At 40.6% G+C, this 23,729-nt stretch overlaps 1 protein-coding gene across 3 annotated transcripts in view; it reads right to left on the bottom strand.

The window, feature by feature from the left end:
* The window catches only part of LOC105226367 (UDP-N-acetylglucosamine--peptide N-acetylglucosaminyltransferase 110 kDa subunit), a 162,803-nt gene extending 140,225 nt beyond the window's left edge, over positions 1-22,578 (bottom strand). The window contains exons 1-2 of one of the 3 annotated variants that reach the window (XM_049451231.1): positions 22,439-22,578; positions 22,124-22,291 (exon numbers count right to left, since the gene is read on the bottom strand). In XM_049451231.1, coding sequence (XP_049307188.1) covers positions 22,124-22,274 — 151 coding nt within the window. In that variant the 5' untranslated portion in view covers positions 22,275-22,291; positions 22,439-22,578. Of the gene's footprint in view, positions 1-22,123; positions 22,292-22,357 lie in introns of all 3 variants that reach the window. The other 2 variants (XM_049451229.1, XM_049451230.1) reach the window with 2 other exon arrangements.
* Between the last annotated feature and the right edge of the window lie 1,151 nt (positions 22,579-23,729).

Below are 23,729 nucleotides of genomic sequence, written 5' to 3'. Positions count from 1 at the left end.
GATAATTTCGTCTATCTTGGAACCAGCGTAAACACCACCAACAATGTCAGCCTAGAAATCCAACGCAGGATAACTCTTGCCAACAGGTGCTACTTCGGACTGAGTAGGCAATTGAGAAGCAAAGTCCTCTCTCGACAGACAAAAACCAAACTCTATAAGTCTCTCATAATCCCCGTCCTGCTATATGGTGCAGAGGCTTGGACGATGTCAACAGCGGATGAGTCGACGTTGCGAGTTTTCGAGAGAAAAATTCTGCGAAAGATTTATGGTCCTTTGCGCGTTGGCCACGGCGAATATCGCATTCGATGGAACGATGAGCTGTACGAGATATACGACGACATTGACATAGTTCAGCGAATTAAAAGACAGCGGCTACGCTGGCTAGGTCATGTTGTCCGGATGGATGAAAACACTCCAGCTCTGAAAGTATTCGACGCAGTACCCGCCGGGGGAAGCAGAGGAAGAGGAAGACCTCCACTCCGTTGGAAGGACCAAGTGGAGAAGGACCTGGCTTCGCTTGGAATATCCAATTGGCGCCACGTAGCGAAAAGAAGAAACGACTGGCGCGCGGTTGTTAACTCGGCTATAATCGCGTAAGCGGTGTCTACGCCAATTAAGAAGAAGAAGATGATAAAGTGATAATCGAGATTTCATTATCCGTCATTCACAAATTTTTTTATTTTGCTGTAAAATTAATTAGAATTAATTTCTGAGAGATTTACCGACATTTTTTTATTTTGCTGTAAAATTACTTAGAATTAATTTCTGAGAGATTTACCGACATTTTCGGTGAAAAATTAGGTTAGGTTAGGTTAGGCACTGAGTTCTTCGTGTTCGATATCAGGGACCTTGAAAAGTTATAGTCCGATCACGACAATTTTTCCACAAGGGATACCTCAGCTCAAATACCGTATTTGTGTAAAGTTTTATTCCGCTATCATCATTGGTTCCTAATGTATATATTATACAGAGAAGGCATCAGATGGAATTCAAAATAGCGTTATATTGGAAAATGGTGTGGTTGTGAACCGATTTCGCCCATATTTCGTACATGTCATCAAGGTATTAAGAAAATATTATATACCGAATTTCATTGAAATCGGTCGAGTAGTTCCTGAGGTATGGTTTTTGGTCCATAAGTGGGCGACGCCACGCCCATTTTCAATTTTTTAAAAAAAAACCTGGGTGCAGCTTCCTTCTGCCATTACTTCCGTAAAATTTAGTGTTTCTGACGTTTTTTGTTAGTCGGTTAACGCACTTTTAGTGATTTTCAACATAACCTTTATATGGGAGGTGGGCGAGGTTATTATCCGATTTCTTCCATTTTTGAACTGTATATGGAAATGCTTAAAGGAAACGACTCTATAGAGTTTGGTTGACATAGCTATAGTAGTTTCCGAGATATGTACAAAAAACTTAGTCGGGGGCGGTGCCACGCCCACTTTTCCAAAAAAATTACGTCCAAATATGCCCCTCCCTAATGCGATCCTTTTTGCCAAATTTCACTTTAATATCTTTATTTATGGCTTAGTTATGACACTTTATAGGTTTTCGTTTTCCGCCATTTTGTGGGCGTGGCAGTGGGCCGATTTTGCCCATCTTCGAACTTAAGCTTCTTATGGAGCCAAGAAATACGTGTACCAAGTTTCATCATGATATCTCTATTTTTACTCAAGTTACAGCTTGCACGGACGGACAGACGGACGGACGGACAGACAGACATCCGGATTTCAACTCTACTCGTCACCCTGATCACTTTGGTATATATAACCCTATATCTGACTCTTTTAGTTTTAGGACTTACAAACAACCGTTATGTGAACAAAACTATAATACTCTCCTTAGCAACTTTGTTGCGAGAGTATAAAAACAAAGGATTAAGGATTATATAAAGATAAAGGATTATTCTTTATCGTATAAAGAAGGTTCACACAAAATTTCAAGTAAATCGGTTGTATAGAACTTGAGACAATGCCGGTACCGTGTGGAAAAAAGTAGTTTCGACAAAAACGCGTTTAAAAAAGCGAGTCTACCTACCTACTGCGTCACTAAAGTAACTGAAATGTTCTTAAGGGTCTAAACTTTTAATAAGGTGCTCCATCCATTTCATCTTCATATATTGATCTACCAGTTGTCGAATCACCAAATTGAGATCTCTTATGCGGAGCACAGAGACTGATCAAGCGTAAAGAGTCACGCTTACATATTGAATTCTACCAGCGTGAATGAAGCGAGCAGTTGCAGCAGCGATCACCTTGCGGAACGTTCGCGAACGAACACGTCCACGTAGTGCGGAAAAGATGCTCTCGGTGAATTTTGTAAAGCCGATTCATTTAGCTTTGTTAAGGATAACGTAAGTATTAGGGTGATTCAAAAAAAAAAATTTATTTCGTTTGACAATCGAAAAAATAGGTTCCTAGACACCTCTAAGAAAGCCTCTCCAAGCATGAGTTCTTAATTGTAACGGGAAGGTCCTCCTACATACAGTTTTCTCTTTTTCTTATTATCAGATAGAAAAATTTATATCTCGCTTCCAACTCCTTGAAAAAATATCCTGTTCCTTAGATTCTTAGAGTTTGTAGGAAATTGAATGCTCTAAAAAAAGGTCTCCTATGATTTTTTCGTAAACCAAACCGTTTAAAAGATATTAACAGTTAAAGTTTTATTATTTTTGGGAAAATTTTTTATTTCTTATTAATTTTATAACTCAATGAAAAAAAATCATTATGAATGACGAAACTCATAGGTTTTTGGAGAGGGTTTCTTAGAGGTTTATACAAATATATAAGAGTATATACACACATTTAAATACCCACAACTTGCAAGCGAAGGCACACAGGCATTCTGCACACCAAACTGGACATAGTGAAAAAGGTACTTACCTCTGTTTTTGTGATAACTCAGCACCTGTTCACTCCTTATCAGTGATTTATACCTCTAATTAATCTACACACGTGCCGCTACATGAATCACATAGTTACCGTTATTATTTGATTTACGTTTTTTGCAAATGGCCGCCAAAAGTACATACAAATTTACCTATATTCTCGCAACCTCTTTTTCGCTTCTAGTAATGCCCCCCGTTGGGGGCTTGGGGGGAAATTATACAGATCCTGAAAGGTCTTCAAAATACCTATCCGGTGCAATTTATTTGACCCACCTAGGTAAAATACTTTAGCCGCTAAGCGAGATATAATTTTTTCTATCTGATAATAAGAAAAAATTGAAAACTGTATGTAGGAGGACCTTTCCGTTACAATTAAAAACTCATATTTGGAGAGGTTTTCTTAAAGGTGTCTAAGAACCTATTTTTCCGAGTACCAAAAGAAAAAAAATTTTTTTTTTTGAAACACCGTAGTAAGTATGGTTGTCTACAGAAATAACAAATAACTGGAGATAGATTATGTTAAAAATAATAAGGACAGGGATGCAAACTGTTGTGCGATTTAATAATGACAGTGTGCTCTTTAAAAACAATAACGAAAATAGTTTTACTAAAACATGTGTTTTTGCAGAGATAAGGCAAGAATAATACTTTTAGTTTTAATATCAATCAATTTAAACCTGTTTTTTCTTCTTAATGTACTGAATATTTCCAAAACACTGGTTGAACAAGCAGTAAAATGGGTTTCCCAGATTGAAACACGCGGCAGGAAGTCAAAAATAGCATTGTTTGTAAAAAAAATATAGTTTCTGTGTTAAGAAAAATCCATTGCTACCTGAAACATGTAGTAATAATACCATAGTAAAGGTATAATGGTATTCTCTTTACTACGTTGGTGACAAACATGGCAATGTAGTAAACTCAAATACTAGCTTTGTTTCATAGGCATTAAATATGTCAAAAAAATGTTAAACAATAAATATGTTGTTGTGTGTTATGGAGAAAATAAGTTCAATTATTTAAAATACTCTAAAGTTAATCTATTTTCATCGCAAAACATCGATTTGGTTTTTTTGCTTTTCCGGAAGAAAAATAGTGAAAATGTCTGGTTTGCCATTTCATTAATTAGTTTTTTAAATCATTTTGACAAAAGACTTAGAAGAGCCGCAAAAGCTTTTAGCAAAGTTTATTACCTGTTTTTTATCTGCGTTTATACAAATACCACAATGAAACATCATAGTATTGTTAGCAGCAAAATACTACATTGCTCATATGGTATTATTGCTAGTATTTGGTGACACACATATGGTATTTGTACCATATATGGTATTGTTACTACATGTCTGTCTCGGGTATTATAAAATGTGATTTGAATATTGATGTTGACTCATCAACTATTCGCAAAGTACTTATAAAGGAAAATCTGAAGAGACGAAGCCCGAGAAAAGTACCTTTGTTGAACGGGCAACGAAGGCTTAAGTTTGCTGAAGAACATGTGCATTGACCTAAAGAACAATGACGTAACATTATCGGGTTTGACGAAACAAAAGTCAACTTATTTAATTCTGATCGAGGTATTCATTATGAAAGAAGACTTATAACCCTTAGTATACGATAAAGACCGTAAACATGTTGGCGGGAACATTATGGTTTGGGAGTCATTTTCATACAATGGTCTGGGGCCGCTGCATAGCAATGAAGCCAACCGATTTTATGGTACTACGAGGGTTGCTATATATATTTCTGGCCTAATAATGAAAATAGGAATATTTATCAACGAAAATGGTTTTATTGTTTTTTAAAATATTCTCCATCAAGATTTATACACGTTTGCATGCGCTCAAACCAATTTTCGAAGCACTTTTTCCACTCCGATTGAGACACCTCCAAAACATGGTTTTTGAATGCTTCAACAGCATCTTCTGGCGACGAAAATCGTTGGCCACGCATTATTTTCTTGATGTGTGGGAATAAAAAGAAGTCATTGGGTGCCAAGTCAGGGCTGTACGGCGGATGACTCATCAATTCGACGTTTTGGCCGGTCAAAAAGGCGCTGGTTTGAGCCGATGTGTGAGAGCTCGCATTGTCATGGTGCACAATGATTCGTCTTCTCTTGTTCGTTTTTCGAATTTCTCCGAAGACTTCAGGCAAACAAATGGTGGTATACCACTCAGGTGTTCATGCAATATCGAATGTATGCTGGTGGAAGAAATGCATAGGCATGCCTCTATCTGAAGGTGTGTTACATGACGGTCTTGCATTATCAGTTCACGTACAGCATCGATGTTTTCTGGCACAACGGCTGTTTTTGGACGACCTTCACGGAATTCGTCTTTGAGCGAGCGTCGGCCACGATTGAATTTGTTGTACCAGTTTTTCACAGTGCTATAGGATGGTGCTTCATAGCCGTACAAAGATTTTAGTTCATCGATGCACTCTTGTCGTGATAATTCACGTCGAAAGTTGTGAAAAATGATCGCACGAAAATGTTCACGAGTTAATTCCATTTTTTGGCCGAGATGAATTTTTTAATTCCCTGTAAATAAAACAATTCACGATTAAATGACAAAACGTTGAGTGACGTTATGCTAAAAAATGACAAACTTTCCAATGGAAATGTCAGATTGCACCTGGCAACACTTAGTGTTGCCTACGTCAGAGATATGTATATATAGCAGCCTACGTACTACAAGAATTTATGCTACAGTACGCTGAAGACAATATGCCACTTAGGTGGATATGCAGATACAACGACCCTAAAAGTACGGTTAAGTGTTCCAAAGAGTGGTGTAGGGTTAATAAGGGAGTGGCCACAACAGTCCCCGGATCTAAAATCCATTGAAAATCCAAAAAAAAGTGCTCAAGTAATAATGAAGAGCTTTTTCAACTTATTCAAAATTTATGGAATGCTATTCCAGTTTCCGTCTGTCAAAATCTAGTTGATTCTATGCCAAAGCGGTGTTTATCAATTTTAAATAACGAGGAATTATCAATAAAATATAAAACTAATAAAGAGTTAATATCATTACTTCTGAATGTAAACTAGTTACTTTTTTTAATTTAAAATTGTATTTTTTATTTTTTTTTTTTTTTAAATCACCCTCTACGAAAGGTAGGCACTTTGTCGTGGTGCAGGGGCTTAGTCGCAAGGCATACTTGGCATACCCGAACCGGAGTGGGTGGTGTTAATAAGCACTGCCCAGGCAGGATGACGGGTACCGCATGCGGGCGGCAACCAAGAGCTACAATCTCCTAATCCAGGGTGTTATGCCCATCGCATATGCAAACGAATCGACTAAGCAGCAACAAAGGACTACGGCTACGGAACATGACAAGGAGAAGGTAATCGGAGCAACTGCAGCTTAGGGTTGGAACAAAAGGAGCAGTGCTTCCCCTACAAAGGAGCGTGGCAGGACCGCGTCTGATCGTACGCTAGGCAGCCGGGCAAGTGACCGTGGCCAGCTCAGTGCAACACTGACTGCAATGCGAGGTGATGGAAGGGCAGTCACTTATGCACAAAAGAAGCGGAAGAGCGGGCAGATCAAGCCGCAGGTACCCCCCAGCTCCAAAAGGATGAGCGGCGGCAGCACGAGAGTAGCCGGTGGCCAACCATCAGCATCCCCCCGGGTGGAGGGGCGGCGCAGATATTCGAATGCTGTTAACGGAATCCGTATGGCTGTACTGCCTCTAAACTACCCGGCGGAGTCGTTGGAGTCGGAGCAGCTTACCGTGCTCCAGGACCTCCTCATGGAAGGGGAATGAATACGCGGCGTCCTTCCTTGGGGTGGAATTCACAGGTGGCATGTTGCAGGTGGACTGCATGGACGAGACGTCCGCCAACTGGCTGCGGGTGTTCGCCCCAAAGCTGGAAGGTTGGACGAGTCCCGTCCTCTGTGCAAAAAGTACGGAGGACCTGCCGGTCATGCACAGCATGACGATGTTCCTCCCCCGGTGCGGAGACAAGATTTATGAGTTCGCTCTAGGTCTAGTTAAGAACCAGAACAGGGGCCTCAGCATCTCGGCCTGGCGTGTCGTCAGCAGCAAAGTTGAGGAAAAAGGAAACCTGAGAAGATGGTGACTGTACCTATACATTGACGACGACTCGTATAGGTACTTCCGTACAGCGAGCTTCCGCCTGTATTACAGGTTTAGCACGGTGGTCATGAGGCCACACAAACCCGCGACCACCGGGAGCAAGGAAGCGGGTAAGCGGTACAGCCAATTGGGAGTAGTGTGAAACAGGCTACGACTGTGGCGGCCTCGGAGGTGGAGAGGATGCATGTGGATGAGGTTGCGAAACAACCCAGCGTGAGCAGGGCCGAATAGGCTACCCCTGCCGCGACCTTTGACGTCCCAGTTGTCCAAGGAGCAGAGCTACCCTTCACTCAGGAACTCCTCGAGAGAGTAAGAGACCACGTGGAAAGCAGCGCGAACGACGGAGGGGATGAGGACTTGCCCTCCCTCGAACTATTATTATAGTGGCCGTCGACATGAAAGTCGCCCAGCTGAACCTGTATCACGCGGCGGCAGCTTCGGCTGTCATAACGAGCAGGTTCACAACGGAAAAACTGGGCATCCTGCTGGTGCAAAAGCCTTGGGTTTACCAAGGAGAGGTCAAAGGCCTCAAGACAGAGTACAACAAGGTAATCTGGGATCTCTCTAGCGAGCGACCTAGAACTTGTATAGTCGTCAGGAATAATATTGAATTTTTCTGTATTTCAGAGTTCCTGTCGCAGGATCTGGTGGCGGTACAAGCTAGGGACTTTGAAGGCAAGGACTTCGTCCTGACATCAGCCTACTTCCCAGGGGAGGCATCAATAGCACCCCCTGAAGTGGCGGAAAGGCTGGTGGAGTACTGCAAGAGGTACAGGCTGCCCCTTATTATCGGCTGCGAGGCGAACGCCCACCATGTGAAATGGGGCAGTACGGACTGCAACTCAAGAGGTGAGTCTCTATTAGAATATGTACTAGGAAATAACTTAGCAATAGAAAATATGGGATGGGAACGCACCTTCATAACGATAAGCAGGAGCGAAGTGCTTGACATCACTTTCAGCAACGAGCCTGCAAACGGTTGGGTCACGATGGAGGGTCTCAACGGACACCTCCTTGTTAGACCACAGAATAGTAAGGTTCGCGCTGAAGGTAGAGGTCAGACAACTCCCACCTAGACACAACCCACAGAGGGCAAATTGGAGTGCCTTCAGCGAGAGGATAAGTGAGGAATTGAGTAGGGAGGGCAGACTAACAAAAGCGTTACGGGCCCGGGAATGCAGAGTCGGTTATCTGCTCTGAACGGGTCTATTGTTAACGCGTACAATGGCAGTTGCCCACTAAAGGTGCCCACAGACAGGCGCAACTGTCCCTGGTCGTCAAGGAAGCTTACAGACTTCAGGAAGAAGGTACGTAGTCTATTTAATAGAACAAAACGTACAAGCGGGGTCTGGGAAGAATACAGGAGCAACCTCATCCTATATAGCTTTAGGAGATTCTGTGAAAATGTCACCTCCACACCAGAAGCGGCACGGCTGCACAAGGCGCTGGCTAAAGGTAAGACTGAGACAGTACTAGCAATAAAAAGAAGCGCCGGGACATTTACGACCAGCTACTACAGAGCTACTGAGCTTCTGCGTGCACACTTCCCGGAGACTATATCGGTAGACCAGTGCCTACCCGTAATTGAACACAGGCCATCCCGATCTGATTGGGTAATCGCTAAACAATTATCGTTAGGAACCCAATTATCGAAGCTGCAGCGGCTAGCATGTGTCTGCATGACGGGCGCAATGCGAACCTGCCCAACGGCAGCTCTGGAGATCCTGCTGGAACTCACACCGCTTCATTCGGTGAAGTAGCCAAGCACTCACCTCTACAAATAACAACAGAGGGATGTGGCAAAGGCAAGATAATCTCGTTCCAGAGGATGGAGTTGATAAATGGCAATATTCCAATTGCCCTTCTCCCGAAGGACAGCATTACCAAAACAATTAAATTTACAAAGAAGTTTAAGATTACCCTCGGCAGCAAGAATGAGTGGAACGACTCCACACTTGAGCTAATGCTGAGGGATAGCACGTTGAAGTGGTACACCAACGGCTCGAAAACGTCAGAGGGAATTGGTGCAGGGATCGCGAGTCCACGCACCAAGCTCTCCATACCGATGGGTAGCTTTCCGAGCATTTTTCAGGCAGAAGTCTTTGCCATAAGTCGGTGTATAGAGATAAACCTCCATCGCAACTATCGCAATGAGCGAATAACCACACTTAGCAATAGTCAAGCGGAGAACGGTTGAACAGCCTAGCTGAACGGAACCAGGTGCACCTTCTGGGTGCCTGGTCATAGAGGTATAGCCGGCAATGAGCCCGCTCCGCAGCCTCCACCAATATGGTAGGGCCCGAACCATTCACCGGGTCCCCATACCTTAAAGGAGCTGCTCCGCAAGGAGGAAGGAGTGGGCAGGGAAAGGCATTGGCAACGAGTGCGTGGTATGCGATATGCCAAGTTGCTAATTGGGGGGTACAACCAGAACAGGTTTAAATCGAAAATTAACCTCCCAAGGGATAAACTCAGGCTACTGGTCGCATTTTACATCGGCTACTGCAAGTTGAATAGACTTTTATTTAACATGGGCCTATTCATGTTTCCGGATAGGGATCACATCGCCTCACTAGCACCCAGCAGCATATTAGACTTTATCAATATGCTGGAGCTAAGTGAGTTTCTGTGAGTTAGGAGAGGGCACCGTATTTTTCACATGTTAATATCGTGTATTGGAAAACAAAAACAAATAAAGTACAAAACTTAGCAAAATATGGGTAAAACTGAAAATAAAACTTATTTTTAATTTATTTGCAATAAATTTGATTAGTTATTTGCTGTTAATTTCCCCACATTTCTGTATGAATATTAACTTCATTAACTGCAGGCCACTGTGCTCTATTATTTTTCACATAACTGTATATTACATATTTCGAGCTCGTCATCGCATGATCGGATAGATATGCCCGGATATTCGAGAGTATTAACCCTGCGGTCGAAGTCGCTATCGATAAGAAAATACTGCAAGGTGTGGTGCAAAATCAAGGCTAGGCCATCGCCACTATCTCGCTCGCGATCTTTTTGTTGAAACTTGCACACCTCATAGGATCTGAGCGGACAGCAGCTATCGATATGCATTTCCAGCTCATAAACTCAACCACCTTTTTCATCTTGCTTGCTATCCCGCTGCAGTTCAATTGTAGTAAGTAGTGATCTTGGGAGCGAAGGAGTTGTATACGGGTGGTTGTTGCAGCAGAAATACCCGCAGAGGCGGTTGTCGCACATGGGAGTGGTTTGGCGACACCATTGAAGGATGTTGCGGGTGCAGACTCTGGTACCAAGAGGCAACGAATGACACGCTCCACTTATTACTCACCGTTCCAAACAGATCGGAAAACGGAATAGATCGTCGGATAGCTTCCAGTAGTGAAGACACGTGAGGCCTTATTACCTCCTTAACCTTAATATTGCAGTCGATGGCGTTAAGATTCCGACTGTCGATAACCCATACGACCGCGATTATTTCCAATTTCCAAAGAACAGAGCCGCAACAAAATCCTCCAGCCGCTGCCCGGCAGCACATGGAGAAAGGGCAAAGAAACGTTGTTGGTCTCGCAGTTAAGGAGCATAATGAACTTCTCTGCAGGCAGTTCCTGCTGGGATGCTTTTGCAGAAATCAAAATTCAAAATTAAAATAGTATATTCGTCACCGCAACACAGTACATCAAATTGACAAGTGGAAAAATTGCAATAAAAGCCAATAATAATAGACACTTCGCATTTGCGAACTTTATTAGGAACTCTAGGAGTACTCTTGACTTTTATGACTTACAACAAGTTAGACTTACGGAACAAAAGTTAATTTAGTTAAAAATCAAACCTTATTGTAAAAGTTAATATAATAAAAAATAAAATATTAGGGGAAACTTTAGTATACCATCCCACGATTTCAGGGTTAAAAGTGGTATGGTTGGATGGAGCTAATGCTCCAGATTAAGAAAATATATAATTGTTGCCGCCGCAAACTTATAGTTTTCGAGATATTTGCATTTAAAGTTGAAAATTTTGCAAATTTTATCTTGCAATTTCTCGATTTCTAGTAATTATTTATTTCATATTATGCACTTTTTATGCACTTATACTTCATTACATTGTTTCTACATATTTATTTTTTTTAGTAATTATTTAGTTATTTGCTTAAAATAAGCATTTTATATTTTGCAAAAATTTCATTCCATGCACAATAACAAAGGTATTCCGTGTTGACAGATATTAAGTGTTGCCATAATTACACATTTATAAAACGAATAAGAATGGATATAAAAACTCAAACGCAGAAAACAAATACGATCTGAAATAAATTTTCCATTGTAATAAAAAAAGTTTTAAGGTTTATAAGTATGTTTAATCTAACAATTTAATAAAAGGATCATAATAATTATTTGCAATACAACAAAGGTAAAACAGGGTAAACATTAGTCCATTCGCTTCCCACTTCTTTCTGCATTGGCGGCTGTTGTTGTTGTTGTTAGCGGTTAGCTAATCCCCGTTAGGATGGTAAGGGTTGTTTGTGTTGTCGTCGAGGTCATCTAACGGTAGGCCCAAGAAACGTGCTGTTTCGACGGGGTCGGACCAAAGGGAGGAAGGTGTTAGATGGGTAGGGTTTGTGGGGCATGCAAAGAGGTGGCCAGTGTCATGCGGGGACTCGTTGCATGCAGGACATACATTACGTATGTCGGGGTCGATTCTGGATAAGTAGGAGTTTAACCTGCTACAGTATCCAGAACGAAGTTGCGTTAGGGTCACTCGCTTTTCTCGCGGCAACTGGAGCTCTTCGTCTGCAATAGGTGGTTTGACTCCAAGAACGCCATTCACGGGAAGGGAGTCGGCGAAGGTGTTGATGGCTCCACTGTGAATGGCGGTCAGTGCCTGGCGAAAGTTTGTTGCGTCCGAAGTCTGGTCGGCGTATTGTTTGATGTCGTCGACATAGTCGAGGAATGACCTCTTGATGCTCCTGGGAGGCGGTTCCGCTTCAAGCATATGGCTGCAGGGGTGATTCCTACGGAAACAACCCAGCAGGAACTGCCTGGAGAGGAGTAGATTATGCTCCTTTACGGGTAGCATGCGCGTCTCACTGTGGAGGTGTTCAATAGGAGACATCAAGAGACATCCCGTCGTAGTCCGGAGTGCTGTGTTCTGGCAGGTCTGTAGTTTCCTCATCTGCGTGCCACTGCATCCAGGCGACCATATCGGTGCTGCGTAGTTGAGGACCGGCCGGCCGATTGCCTTGTAAGTTGCCAACAACGTTTCTTTGTCTTTTCCCCATGTGCTGCCGGCTAGCGACTTGAGGATCTTGTTGCGGCTCTGTACCTTGGCGATAATCGCGGTCGTATGGGGAGAGAAGGAGCATAGACTATCGAGGGTTACGCCTAAAATCTTAGGGTTATTGACAGTCGGAATTTTGACGCCATCGACTGCAATGTTAAGTTCAAGTCTATACTCTTTCGTCCAGTTTGTGAATATCGTCGCTGTGGATTTGGTGGGTGAAAGTTGGAGGTTTCGTGCAGTGAGGAAACGAGAAAGGTCTGAGAGGTAGCCGTTTACTTTCGAACATATGCCATCGATTCCATTGCCCGACGTCAATATCGTGCAGTCATCTGCGTACGAGGTTATGGAAACTCCCTCTGGTGGTTGGGGAAGTTTCGAGATATAGAAATTAAACAGTAACGGGGAGAGGACACCACCCAGCGGAACCCCCTGTTTAATTCTTCTTAGTTTGGATGTTTTACCTCGAAATAGTACGGATGACTGACGACCGTTCAAATAGTTCATGGTCCACCTCTTTAGCCCTGGAGGGAGAGTGGTCTTTTCGATGTCCTGCAGTAGCGTTGTTAGATTGACCGTGTCAAAAGCTTTTGACAGGTCCAACGCTACGAGGATCGTTTTTTCGCAGGGTGGTTTCTGGTTGAGGCCACGAACTATCTGGGCGTTTATGACGCTAAGTGCTGTGGTGGTGCTGTGCACTTTGCGGAATCCATGCTGGTGGCTGGCTAGGCTCAGGTGGTGAGTGAAGGTCGGGAGTAACAAGGCCTCAAGTGTCTTCGATACTAGTTAGTTAATGAGTTATCGGACGATAATATTCCCCTTTGTTGGCGGGTTTCCCAGGTTTCAGTAGTGGGACCACTCTTCCGACTTTCCACACATCGGGGATTTGAAGAGTGGTGAGCGACAGATTGAGGACCTTGATGAGATATTTTACTCCCGTCGAGCCTAGATGCTTTAACATTAGCATGTTGATTTCATCAGGGCCGATGGATCTGGATGATTTTGCCTTGTTGATGACACCCTGAACCTCCTCATCGGTGAAAGTAGGTGGCGCGCAGTTGTTTGGCATTTTGCGCAGCCGTCGGTTAACACATCTCTCGGCCTTGTCTACCGAAGGGTGCAGTGTAAACTGCCGGCTAAAATAGCTCGCGCACTTCTTCGGGTCAGAAGAGGCATGACCATTGAATTGAACTTCAACTCGGTCCTCGTGTCTCTTCGGATTAGACAAAGCTTTGACAGTAGCCCAAAGCTTACTCACACCGGTGGAGAGGTTGCCGGACTTCAGGTGCTCTATCCATTTCGTCCGCTTATGTTGATTTACCATACGCCGAATCTCCAAATTGAGATCCCTTATTCGGGGATCCCCGGGATCGGCATGGCGTAAGGTGTCGCGCTCGTTAGCTAGAACGGCTGCTTCGGCTGGGAAATTGGGGCGGATTTCCGCTATTCTTCCAGCCGGGATGAAGCGAGCGGTAGCTGCTGTGATCACCTTGCGGAATTGACGCTCGCCAACGCATACGTACGTAGGAATGGGTAGAGCGTTGAAGGTGCTCTCGGTAAATTCTGTGAAGCCGAAAGTTAAAGTTAATGAAGGTACGGTTGTCCACAGAAACGAAATCAGGAGGCTTCTCGATCGAGATAATTATGGGCAGATGGTCTGATGCGAGAGTTAGCATAGGTCGTCAGGTTATGCCATTTATCAGACCACCACTAGCAATGGTAATATCGGGCGAGCTGATACAAGTGCCCATAACTCTGGTGGGGGCTTCGTCATTCATTGTGCAGAATGTCGAGTCGTCAATCTGTTCCGCCAGCTCCATCCCCCTACGATCATTTGACAGGCAGAGTGGGAGCTATGTTGCCTGGTTGAGCTCCTGACCGTAGAGGTCCTCGGTCGGCCACTCTGATTGAGTGGCGGTGCGGCGCGCGAACTATGTGCAGATTGCACAGCCGTAGAGGCTTGCATCGCAGTATTGCGCGGGCAACATGGGGCCACGTAACGCGTGGTCCACTCCCTGTGGGTCTTAAGGCCTGAACAGGTCTTAAGATGGCTCCATCCATTGTATGTGTTACACCTGACCGAGGTGGAGTTTGGATGGAGCCTTTTTGCGCAGACGCAGCAGAAAAATTCCTCCGGGCCCGGGTTGGACTCAATGCCAGCACGAGTCAGGAGGATGCGGAGCAACCCTGCTGCAAGGCGTTGCTTCAATGACGACACACACAAATTAGTGCTTACCGATCCAAACGGGGTCAGATCGCCGAAAGAACAGCCCTTGGTCGGATGAAATCCGAGTCAATTCCGGTGCGTAGAACCGGCTGTCGTGGGAACTGTGCATTGGCGGCCTTCGGCCGCGCTTCGAAAAAAATAACCCTGGCCGATCCAACACCGGGGTGCGTCATGTTTTTTTTGAGTAAAAGTCCTTTTTGCGTTGGCGGCCTTCGGCCGCGCTTCAAAAAAAAATAACCCTGGCCGATCCAACACCGGGATGTGTCGGATTTTTTTTTTTTTGAGTAAAACTCCTTTTTGCGTTGGCGGCCTTCGGCCGCGCTTCAAAAAAAATAACCCTGGACGATCCAACACCGGGGTGTGTCAGGTATTTTTTTGAGTAAAACTCCTTTTTGGCGTTGGCGGCCTGTCCGATCAAAAATCATGATGTATGAAGAAAAGGGGCAATGATTTATGTATTTGGGGTATAATCTTATTTTTTATTCCTTTTTATTCGTTTTATAAATGTGTATTTATGGCAACACTTATTATCTGTCAACACGGAATACTTTTGTTATTGTGCATGGAATGAAATTTTTGCAAAATATAAAATGCTTATTTTAAGCAAATAACTAAATAATTACTAAAAAAATAAATATGTAGAAACAATGTAATGAAGTATAAGTGCATAAAAAGTGCATAATATGAAATAAATAATTACTAGAAATCGAGAAATTGCAAGATAAAATTTGCAAAATTTTCAACTTTAAATGCAAATATCTCGAAAACTATAAGTTTGCGGCGGCAACAATTATATATTTTCTTAATCTGGAGCATTAGCTCTATTCAACCATACCACTTTTAACACTGAAATCGTGGGATGGTATACTAAAGCCGACCCAAATATTATAACATGGAATGAGTGCGTCCAACAAATTTTAGTACTGTATTAATTTTAATATTATTTTCAAGTATTCCGTGTATTTTGTGCACAAGTTCAGGGGGAACTTTAGTATACCATCCCACGATTTCAGGGTTAAAAATGGTATGGTTGGATAGGGCTGATGCTCCAGGCTAATGCTACGCAAAGAGGAGTTTTATCTCAAAAAAAAAACCTGGCACACCCCGGTGTTGAATCGGTCAGGTTTATTTTTTTCCTGCATTTGAGTTTTTTTTATTTATATTTATTGTTTTCAACCGTTTGGAAGCAAATATCTAAGTAATAAATATTTAATAAATATGTACAAATATTGCAGTGAAGTGTAAGTGTATAAAAAGTGCATAATATGAAAGAAATAATTACTAGAAATAGAGAAATTGCAAGATAGAATTTGCAAAATTTTCAACTTTAAATGCAAATACTATATCACGAAAACTATAAGTTTGCGGCGGCAATGATTATATATATTCTTACCCCTAGAATCGTGGGATGGTATACTAAAGTCGGTCTCAATTTCATACCATAAAACAATACCGGCTATGGTAAAAGTTTATTTTCTGAACATAATTTAAATATTTACGGTAAATTTATCCGCAACAAAACATTAAAATTTAGCACTCAGATATTCGCAATTACGTACGAAAAACATTGTAGGTTTTTTCTTGCAGTTTTTAAATTTAAAACTATCTGCTATCTCCCTACATTGGTTCTTAAAAATTCCCATATTTGCGACTTTGATTTTGACCAATAGTTTAGGAAATACTTTTTTGCTATTAAAATAATCAATGATTTGACAAGGTGTAAGTTGATATAACAAGGCCGATAGAGCTTATCAAAATTTAGAAGCGGCAAAAATTTATTAATACTTGTATGAGCTTTTTTGGTAATGCAATAAATAAACACAGGGCAGTTTGCACTGTTAATTTGAGGCATGACTCCGGTTACTTTGGCGGTCGGTAAAAACACGAATTTCGGTATAAAAGGGGTATATACGGATAGGAGAGCTTCTCCCGAGGAGGGATATGCAAAAAAAATAATGTTGCTAACACATATATTCCCGTAAATTCAAAAAATTTTTACCTAGTTTTTCACAATGTTTCACAAAATTTTTTTACATTTTCATATTTCTGTTTTATTTTGTTATATTTTAGCGCACTCATCGTTGAAAATGTTAGATCGCTTATAATTATGAGGAGCATTAATCCTTTCTGTGCTTTAAAAAAATAAAATTGGTCGAGCCAATACCCAGAGTGAGTGAAGTACTCCTTTCTGCGTTGGCGGCCTTCGGAGCGCTTCAAAAAACACAATCCTAACAAATCTAAGTATGTATTTTATTACGTAAAATTATTATTTAATATTACTTAGTTGTATATTAAATTTAAATAAGAAAAAATAAAATATCCATATGCATGGAAAGATTCTTTATACTCATTTTAATTTGAAATATAATTTATAGGCACACTTGTTTTTTTTACAACTAAGATTACTAAATAAGAAAACGGAATTATATCGAAATAGAGAAATTTAGCGAATTGCTCATATTTGCTTATTATCATATGACAGCGCTCCATTTCCTCATAATTGTTAACACATAAATGATGCTCACTACGTGTGTGAAAAATAGTTTTTAAAATAAAGATTTCTTAGGTAAAAATTGAAAAATGTGCGAAAACAGTGTTTAATGTGGTGAAATAGCTTGCTAAAATGTTCGAATTTTGGGAATTTTTGAACTTTGAAGTCGAATATCTCGTAAACTAAGCGTTTGCGATACCTATAACCCCATGTATTTTTTAATCAGGAGGACTTCCTCTTTCCAACGGTATGGTTACCTTCAAATCGCGGCGCCAAAGAAATCGGAATTATGCCTTTAGTTCTAATAAAAACAAGTGTGTCTATAAATTTAATAAACAACTAGATAATATTACATAATAGTATTAAATATATAACAAAATATTTAGGTTACCCCGGGTATTGGCTGGATCAGGATTATCTTTTTAAAGGAGTACTACGAGAAAGTACTTCAGTCACCCCGGGTATGGGCTCGACCAGGAAAATTTTTTAGAGCGCGCCCAAGGCCGCCAACACAGAGAGGAGTACTACGCAAAAGTACTTCGTTTACCCCGAGTATTCGCTCGACCAGGGTTATTTTTCAAAGCGCGGCCGAAGGGCGCCAACGCAGGACTTCGGTCACCCCGGGTATTCGCTCGACCGGGGTTTTTTTTAAAGCGCGGCCGAAGGGCGCTAATGCAGAGAGGAGTACTACACGAAAGTACTTCTGTCACCGCGGGTATTCGCTGGACCGGGGTTATTTCTTTAAAGCGGGGCCGAATATGATATATATTTTACAATATTATCATAAATTTTCACTTATTTGTGTATTTTTTATTATAATTAATATAGAAAAAAGAATCACGCAAAAAAACAAACAAAAAAAATCGTTAAGAATCCTTCAAGCTTGGTGTTTATGATGTGGCAACGCTCGTTTTCCTCATAATTGTAAACATTGTGTGATTAGGGAGAGGGCACAATAGACCTAAGGTCGCGGTGCATTCCTCAATTTTTTTTTATTTTATTAAAGCTTACATAATAAACAAATTATTATATAAACTATAGTACGCAGCACTAGCATCAAAGGCTTTCGGCTGACTGGTGGGATAATAGTTGGGTTCATTAAAAGCTGAGCAGGATCATCATTGTTGATAGAGATTATATAAGCTGTCTTCCATATTGCCTTTTTAAAAAGACAATATGTTTTTTTATCGGAGATGTTGGTAACAAATAGTCTTTTTCTTACATATTGACAATGTTGCTTAAATGAATACTTAGAGTCTAATATTAAGCCTAGGAACTCAAAACTATCTATACAGATTAAATTTATCTTATTAACGGTAAGTGTGGGTGTATTACAATGATGTTTCCTACAAATATGTAATAACTTAGATTTAGAGGAAGAAATTGACGTGCCCGAAGAACCGGACCAATGGAATTAGGGAAGTCTGATAAAATTTTACTGATTTTGAAGCGCAAATTCTAAGGCTATATCTTGCGGATATAGTAGATTGCCACGAGGAGAATTGAGGAGAGAAATCGGAAAAAAGGAGGTTAAACTAGTGAACTTTTGAAATAACTTAAAGTGAAAGATTCAGTAGTAAGGGAATAGGCACAAATAGTGATGAGTTTATAAAAGTTCGAGTTCGATGTAATTATTTAAGTATCCGTTGATATTCCACTGAAGGATGGATAACACGGATAGAAAAATAAAGAAAAAATAATAATGTGAGGTTATGGGAATTTACGAGGGCTGTCCGAAAAATAACCGACCTAACCATGATTCACGCGACTTTTCCAAAACTTTTTTTTTTAATTTTCTAGATAGTCTCCTTGTAACTCCACACACTTCTCCCAGCGATGCACCCATCTCTGCAACCCTTCCAAATAGTACTTGGCGTCTTTGTCTGCAAAATACGAGTTCACGAAAGAGATTGCCTCCTCATTTGACGAAAATCTCTGGCCGCCGAGCGCAGTTTTAAGTTAAGGAAACAAAAAAAAGTCGCTTGGTGCTAGATCCGGTGAATAAGGTGGATGGTCAAGCAGTTCGAACCGCAATTCGTGGATTTTCGCCATGGCGACTGTTGAGATGTGAGATGGTGCGTTGTCTTGGTGGAACAAGATTTTCTTTTTTACAAATGTGGCAGATTTTTCGAAATTTCTTCCTTTAGCTTGTCCAATAATGAGGCGTAGTATGCTCCTGTTATAGTTTTTCCTTTTTCAAGATAGTCGATAAAAATAATTCCATGGCTGTCCCAAAAAACACTCGCCATCACTTTCCCAGCCGAATACACAGCTTTAGGTTTTTTTGGGGCTGGTTCCCCCTTTTCAATCCACTGTTTAGATTGGATTTTTGTTTCGGGCGTATAATGATGAATCCAAGTTTCGTCTACAGTTATCAATCGGCGCCAAAAGTCGGTCTTATTGCCTCTAAACTGAGCCAACAGAGCGCTGGAAATGTTCATGCGCGCACGTTTGTGGTCTAGCGTAAGCAAACGCGGCACCCAACGCGCGGACAGCTTTCTCATGCCCAAATCTTGGTTTAATATGTGACAAACAGTTTCTTTTGACATCTTCATAATCTCAGCTATTTCCCTAACTTTAATCCGGCGGTCGTCTAGTACCAATTGATGCACTTTAGCGATGTTATCGTTAGTGGTTACAGTTTTTGGACGCCCAGGACGTTCATCATCTTCCAAGCTCCTGCAACCACGTTTAAATTCAGCTGCCCAAAATTTTACGGTGGTAAACGATGGTGCAGTCACCATACACAGAGTCCAACTCATCTTTGATTTGTGAAGGCGTATTGCCTTTCAAAAATAAAAATTTAATTACAGCTCGATATTCAATTTTTTCCATTTTGGGGAAATCACCGAAATAGACTCACAAAAACGACTGTCAACAGATAATTGCGCAAGATAAATTTCTGAAATTTTGGCGAGTAGCTATTATAATATGCACAATTTGAAGTAGAAACTCTTTTTTCAGATGTGCCGCTAGCTTCACGTTGAGGTCGGTTATTTATCGGACAGCCCTCGTATTGTTCCATCAAGGAGGGTGAGGGAGATGAAAGGGAGGAGGAAGTTGGATAGGTGTTATGAGCAAGAGGGGAGATGGCAAAAGATGCCAGGGGAGATAAGGTGTGTGAGGAGGGCGATGAGATGTGGGAAAGTGGAGAGAAAGATGGGGAGGGGGAAGAATCCAAGGATGGAGGGTATAGAAGAGGGGAGTTCTTTGAAGTTTCTGGAAGTTCTATGTGATGCAATGGATTGTTGGTGGAGGATGAATCGTTGTTAGTTTTTGTTGTTGTTGCGTTATTATTGAGGTTAGAGTTTTTTGATATTGAAGAATTATCTTTGTTATTAGGATTTTTTGAATTTGTATTTATATCACTGTTAGTTTGCATTTTTGCCACGTTGGCGAAGGAGGAGGGGGATGGGGTGGAAGGAAGTTGATTTTTATACATGGTAATGGCGTCACGCATGGTGCATTTGTGTATAGTTTTAATTTTTAATATTTCTTTTGATTGAATAAATTTAGGGCAAGCATTTGAGGACGAGGGGTGTTCAACTGCGCAGTTAGCGCAGTAAACTCTGGTGCAATCAGAAGGAGGAGAGTGGCTAGGAGGAAGGTTGCAAATGACACAGGAAGGAGTTTTTTCGCAGTGTTTAGCGATGTGTCCTAATAGCTGACAAGTTTTGCAGCGCATAGGATTAGGGTAGAACGGACGGACATCTAGGGTTCTCCAGGCTACATCAATTCTGTTAGGAAGTGTATATTTATTGAATGTTAATAATACGGCACTAGGAGGTACACGAACGCCTTTAACTATTTTGTTAAACTTGTGGACTGCAGAGACACCTTGTTCCTTGAGACCTTCAATTATTTCATCGTCGCTAAGTTGGCAAATAAAGGGGGCATAAATTGTGCCCTTGACTGAGTTAAGGGTGCTGTGAAGAGCAACTTCAACAGCACCTGCACCGGGTAGATTCTTAGTGAAAAGGAATTTATCAGCAATTTTTTGATTTTTTACAAGGAGGAGTAGGCTGCCATCGCGAAGTGACGAGACGTTGTTAATATCTTTACTGATAGATTGAATACCTTTATAAATCGCGAAGCAGGAGATGGAAGTAATAGGTTTACTGGCATCCCGCGACTTAATGACGAGGTATTTGGGGTCATCCTTCTTTGTTATGGGGAGTTCCGGAAATGGGTCCAACGTTGTTTGTTCAGGCTTTTTTCTTTTAGTCTTCTGGGCTGAGGATAATAGGGCAAACCTATTATCACCCAGATTGTTAGCCCCAGGGGGCATTGTGAAAATATTACTTCTTATGTGTGCAAAAATGTATGAATGTAGCACAAGTTAATAATAAGAAATAAACACAACGAGAAATTAACAGTAAAAAAGTTATTTGTGCACAACTGTAAAGTAGCGTTATAACACAGACACCGCTAGAATGACCGCGAGAGAAAAAGAAAAATGCGACCGTACGGTTTGACAACTCGGTTGCGACTCCATTCCTCAATTACTTATCTATCTAATTGTAAATAATCTAACCTTTGCAACGATGGGTGTGCTAAGTGATTTTTAAATTTAGGTAAAATATTACAAAATAAAAGTGAAATGTGAACTTATTTCAATGTTTAGAGTGTATATTTAAATATACCAAGTGAAAAATGTAAAAAAAAATTAGTGAAACATAGAGAAATATCATGTGTTTTTAGTGGAAAATTTTGAACTTTTAATCGTGAGTATTTTAAAAAGTATAAGTTATTTTTATATTATTTTTGGATATTCCTCCTCTGGAGAAGCTTCCATATCCGCATATTTATAGGGAAATTCGTTTTTTTTTACCCCTCCACCAAAGTAATCGGAATCGTGCCATCAAAAATACAATGTTCAAAATTATATAGTATTATTATAATGTGCACTGCAAAATGCATTTTTTTCAAGGCGCCTGCGTAGTTTTTCGAATTTGGCACAATTTTTAAAGTTTTATGGAAATTTTATGGATTAAATTGAGATATTACACTATCATCCAATTAACATATTTTCTAAAGAAACCGATATAATGAATGAAAATTATAATTACTTATATTGCAAACACATAATCGATTCTTCAATAAAGTTAGAATGACAAGTGCAGGAAGGATTACTTAATGAAGGAAATAGTTGACTTACCAATAGACGATAGCCCGTGGGTATCACTTATCTTTCCTACACTGGAGTTGATATTTTGCGAAATTGTTGGTTGCTGCATTAATTGGGAGGAAACCTGCGAAAGCGTTTGCTGACCCTGGCCTTGAGGTTGCTGATTAAGCATCATAACCATTAAAGACAAATAGTCTTCTGAAAACAAATAAACCACAGCGCAAGTAAAAAAAATATTACTGAACCAGAAATAATTTCACGCACATAACACTTTCAAATAAAAGAAGCCTTTAACGAAATTTCAATCATCAAATACAAATATTTAACATTTCACTTCCAACAAACCTATTTATATTGAATAAGGTTGCCGAATTAGTACAATAGAACGATAACACATCTAGAAATTGGAATAAGTTATCGCAAAAAGGGAAACCCAGTTCCGTCTCTAGATCTTCAATACGGCACACGGAAATAAAATTTTTAGCCCAATAATGGACTCTTCATAGAAAAACGAAAACCGTTGGGAGAGAGTCGGTTAATGCCATGTTCAGACTGACACTTGATCACACGATTTCGGCTGTTAAATGGATTATCCCACAAATCTTAAAAATTTATCAAGATTTCGCCATACATATATGACAGTTCCAAATCACTTCATTGAAATGGTTTGAAACTGATCCACGCTAGATCTCTCTGTGCGACTCTGATTTCGCGCCATCAACTTGACAGCCTTGGAAATCTGTTACATTGTCACGGCTGATTTAGACACTACAAAGGAAAAAAATGTAAACAAACAATTTTTTTTTAAAGCAACGAATCTCATTTCACCTGAAAATCGACTTAACAAATGAAAAAATGCATCAACTATTTCTATTATATGGAAAATATTTGAAAAAAGACGGCTTTTATTTCAAAATACTATATGACAATCGTTGATAAATATTAAGCGATGTGAATTCTTGAATGACAATAACAGCAGTTTTTTGATCTTTCTAACGGCAGTGAGAACACTGTTGGCTTATAAAATGCTTAAATGTAATCTATACTTTTAAATTTTCGGTCGATTTTATTTAATTTTTTTTAAATGTTTTATTTAAATTCGATATGTGTAAAGTAATAACTAGAACTGAAATGAGATTAGCGTACTTTTTTCGACCATGAATTTGATTGATGCGGCAACAAAAGCCCCGTTCACTATAGCGTTCTGTGGTTGTATGGCATGATAAGTGCAATTAGCACCCTGCAAGAAAGAGGTAATAGATTGCACAAGCACATTGAAACATTTTCAGCTGTTCACTAACACTGTTACATTTTCTGGAATTTTCAATTAAATGGGATAATACGTAAGTAAGATAGAGAAAAACTATCGACATTCTAAACATATTAGTATTCAGACCAGCATTGTTAATTCGTTAGTCGTTATTTGGTAGTTTTCTTACATGCATTTTGTCTTTGTAAAATTAACAGACTATCGTTCTACCGAGTAACGAACTATCCATCTAGCAAGCTTGATAATTGTTTCGTTACTCGGTAATATCACATCAGCTGCTCTCCTGCTCCTCTGTACATCAATTTTAAGTACTTACCAGTAATAAATGTGATCTGCTTCACATAATTTTCAATTAAATGACTGCCA

The sequence above is a fragment of the Bactrocera dorsalis genome, chromosome 3 (genome assembly GCF_023373825.1).
Source record: "Bactrocera dorsalis isolate Fly_Bdor chromosome 3, ASM2337382v1, whole genome shotgun sequence".
NCBI classification, from domain to species: domain Eukaryota; kingdom Metazoa; phylum Arthropoda; class Insecta; order Diptera; family Tephritidae; genus Bactrocera; species Bactrocera dorsalis.
This window is presented reverse-complemented; position numbering and strand designations above follow the sequence as displayed.